Source organism: Nilaparvata lugens, chromosome 14 (assembly GCF_014356525.2).
Source record: "Nilaparvata lugens isolate BPH chromosome 14, ASM1435652v1, whole genome shotgun sequence".
Classification (NCBI taxonomy): Eukaryota; Metazoa; Arthropoda; class Insecta; order Hemiptera; family Delphacidae; genus Nilaparvata; species Nilaparvata lugens.
Genome location: NC_052517.1, coordinates 3,831,320 through 3,834,883, shown reverse-complemented (window position 1 = coordinate 3,834,883; position 3,564 = coordinate 3,831,320). Strand labels below are relative to the sequence as shown.

Sequence of the window (3,564 nt, the reverse complement as noted above, 5' to 3'; positions counted from 1 at the left end):
TTGTCAACTGCTCTCCACCACTTCCAGTCAGTAATAGCATTCTACAAGGTTGAAAAATGATCTGGCAACAGTGTGGAACTGGAAAAGGGTGGAGCTATCTGCCTTGTGGAATGATAGACAAGGATAGCAACACCAATGTTAATCAAATACTGCCATTATAACGTGGACCTCACTATTAAATAGCAATTAGTGTTCGACAATATGATACAGTATCATCTCAACTTGATACACAACACCATAATTTGATACAAAACAGGATAGAGCTATCTGCTTTGTGAAATGATAGACAAGGATAGCAACACCAATGTTAATCAAATACTGCCATTATAACGTGGACCTCACTATAGCAATAATTAGTGTTCGACAGTATGATACAGTATCATCTCAACTTGATACACAACACCATAATTTGATACAAAACAGGATAGAGCTATCTGATTTGTGGAATGATAGACAAGGATATGTGGCGAATCATATGATTGCAAATTTCTATAGATAGCAACACCAATGTTAAGCCGCGTTTACACCGAAGTTTCAAACAAAAAGTTGCAAACTTTTATTGCAAACAGCAGTTGCAAACAGTAGTTTCAAATAAAAGTTTGCAACTTTTATTTCATGGTTTTATTTCCATGTTTCATGAAAATGTTTTCAACCTTGATTATGACTCGCCTATGTTCTGGTTCCTGGGATCAGTCCTTCCGAGGATGTCAAGTGTCGAGGATGTCATTTTAGCCGCGGCGGCGTGTGTCGTGTTGTCAAAGCAACGTAGGCCGAGACGATACTGGGTGAGGCCGTCTCTGAATTCCAGAGCTACGTACAGTGGAAACGACCTGTTGGACGATTTAAATAGAGATGATGTCGACCCTCTATCAGGTGAACTGAGAACGGACGGAAGTTTTAAAAACTTTGTAAGAATGACCAGAGAGGATTTTGAATATATAACTTTAATGATTGGTCACAAAATTTCGAAAATGGATACGAATTACCGAAAGGCTATTTCTGTAACGGAAAAACTAGCCGTAACCTTGCGTTTTTTAGCTACCGGAGATTCATACACAAGCTTGAGTTACCTGTTCAAGATATCAAAATCAACCATATCTTTGTTTGTACCTGAGGTGTGCGAGGCTTTAATAGATCTTCTGAAGGATAACATAAAGGTAATACGTTATAAGTAGACTATACATAGCCTATATTTGTTATTTTGACAGCCATTTTCAAATAATATAATATAAAATATTGTTGTTAACACTCGGAACCTGTTTAAGAACCCCCCGCTCTCGCCCCTAAAAGGTCCTAGGGTATTTTATGGCAAATATATTTTTATAATTTTAAGCAATAAATCTACTACTGGTATTTCGCTTTATTTGTACCAGAAGTGTGTGCTGCTCTGATACTAGACGCTAATGCTTGTATTATAAAGTATTATAACCCTGTCCAGACAGGGTTACTGACACTTGAGTCGAGACAGGGTGGTTCGAGTGATCACGTGAGTGAGAGTGGAGGTGGCAGCGTAGGGGATGGCGGGGAAATGTTTCTGTTTCGTGTTTCAACGGCACATAGTGACCGAAACTAGTGTTGCAAACAAAAGTTTGCAACTCCCTTTGATCTTTACCGACTTCAGGTGGAAACAAAAATTTATGTTGCAAACACTGAAAAACTGTTTGCAACAGCGAAATGTTTCGTCTAAAAATGCGCGTTTTTAGAGATGTTTGCAACTTCTGTTAGCAACACCTATGTTAATCAAATACTGCCATTGTAACGTGGACCTCACTATAATCTATGAAATTGAATGGAAAAATATATAATTTGTGTATTTTATTGTAAGTTAATTTTGAATCATACTGCCGAACTGAAAGGAAATGTTCAGAAGTTTTCATGAATTGATTGATTTAATCTTATCTGCTTTGAAATTTCTATTCCTAACGGTACCAACCACGCTTATACCAAAAATATTTCAAAATCTACTCTCTTACTCTACCTTGCTTACTATTACGCTCTCTCTCTCTCTCTCTCTCTCTCACACACTCTCTCTCTTTCTCACTCTCTCTCTCTCTCTCTCACTCTCTCTCACTCTTTGGTAGAGAGTTAGTGGGGAGGATATATTGAATCTTCTTTCCGAAGAATGGACATTGATATGTCCAAAGCTTCGCCAATCTATGTAGATGCATTACAATATTATCTATAGTTATTAACAATTGTTTTTTTCATATCATATGCAGTTCAATAATTATTTTCTTAGTCTATATTATGTAAATCCATCTATAATTTTGCTGTATTGTAAGCTATTGTATATACGTGTATAAGCTTATACATTATTATTTTATTATATTATTATATTATATCTATACATTATAAGCTTAAAGCTTACAGTTTAATATTGTAATCTATATAAATTAAGTACTCAATCAATCAATCAATCTCTCTCTCTGTGTGGCAGAGAGCACCAGGAGTCCTAACTCTGCCCTAATAAAGGCATATAATCAATCTCTCTCTCTCTCTCTCTCTCTCTCTCTCTCTCTCTCTCTTTGGTAGAGAGTTAGTGGGGAGGATATTTTTAATATTCTTTCCGAAGAATGGACATTGATATGTCTAAAGCTCCGCCAATTTATGAACATGCATAACCATTTAATTATCTATAGTTTGTTATTATATTACAAATTACTTTTTCATATCATATACAGTTCAATAATTATTTTCTTAGTCTATATTATGTAAATTCATCTATAATTTTGCTGTATTGTAAGCTATGTATATAAGTGTATAAGCCAGTATTATTGTATCTACATAATAAAGTACTCAATCATCAATCAATCAATCACTCTCTCTCTCTCTCTCTCTCTCTCTCTCTCTCTCTCTCTCTCTCTCTCTCTCTAATCGTGTGTTGATGGGAAGGATATTATTTTATATCCTTCTCAGAGAGTCGACTATATATTTGTTGAAACACCGCCGATTTATGAAGTTAAATCACATTATTATACTATCGTTATTCTAATTGCATTCAATCTTTATTCTCATTGATTAATTTTCATACTTTTCAAAATTCGTTGAATAATTAGCAATACCGTCATTTAATGTAAATTAGTGTGTAAGCCAGTAAATATTGTAACATTTATAAATAATGAAATCCAATTTCATATAATTTCTCTTTCTCCTTCTCTCTCTGGAGCAGAGAAGACCTAGAGTCCTTACGTCTCCACAATATTCAGAAGAACAAGTACTCTGAATAGAAATTAACCCCTTGAAATGAATGGCCTATAAACAAAAGCTGAGCCCAAGCTTAACTTTGTAATTGTGGGTATAACATTGCATCAGCTTTTCAAAGCACACTACTTATAAACTTGTCTTTCTCACTCACTCCCTATTACTCTCTATCATTCCCTCTTACTTACTCACTCCCTCAATCCACTCTCTCTCTCTCACTCTCACTCTCTCTCTCTCTCTCTCTCACACACACACACACACATACACACACTCAAACATACTCCTTCCTCTCACATACTAGTTCCAACTCTCTCGCACTCACTCACTAACTCTATCTCTGTCTGAATTCCTTCTCTCCAAATT

The 3,564-nt window shown here is 35.5% G+C and overlaps 1 protein-coding gene across 1 annotated transcript; it reads left to right on the top strand.

The window, feature by feature from the left end:
* The first annotated feature begins 515 nt into the window (after positions 1-515).
* Positions 516-1,204, top strand: LOC120354161. Its single transcript, XM_039440533.1, has one exon. The coding sequence runs from the start codon at positions 630-632 to the stop codon at positions 1,173-1,175; it is 546 nt and encodes a 181-aa protein (XP_039296467.1). The 5' UTR covers positions 516-629; the 3' UTR covers positions 1,176-1,204.
* The last annotated feature ends 2,360 nt before the right edge of the window (positions 1,205-3,564 follow it).

Excerpts from the sequence above, each read along its gene's own strand:
- LOC120354161 (XM_039440533.1), top strand. The coding sequence starts at position 630 with ATGTTTCATGAAAATGTTTTCAACCTTGATTATGACTCGCCTATGTTC.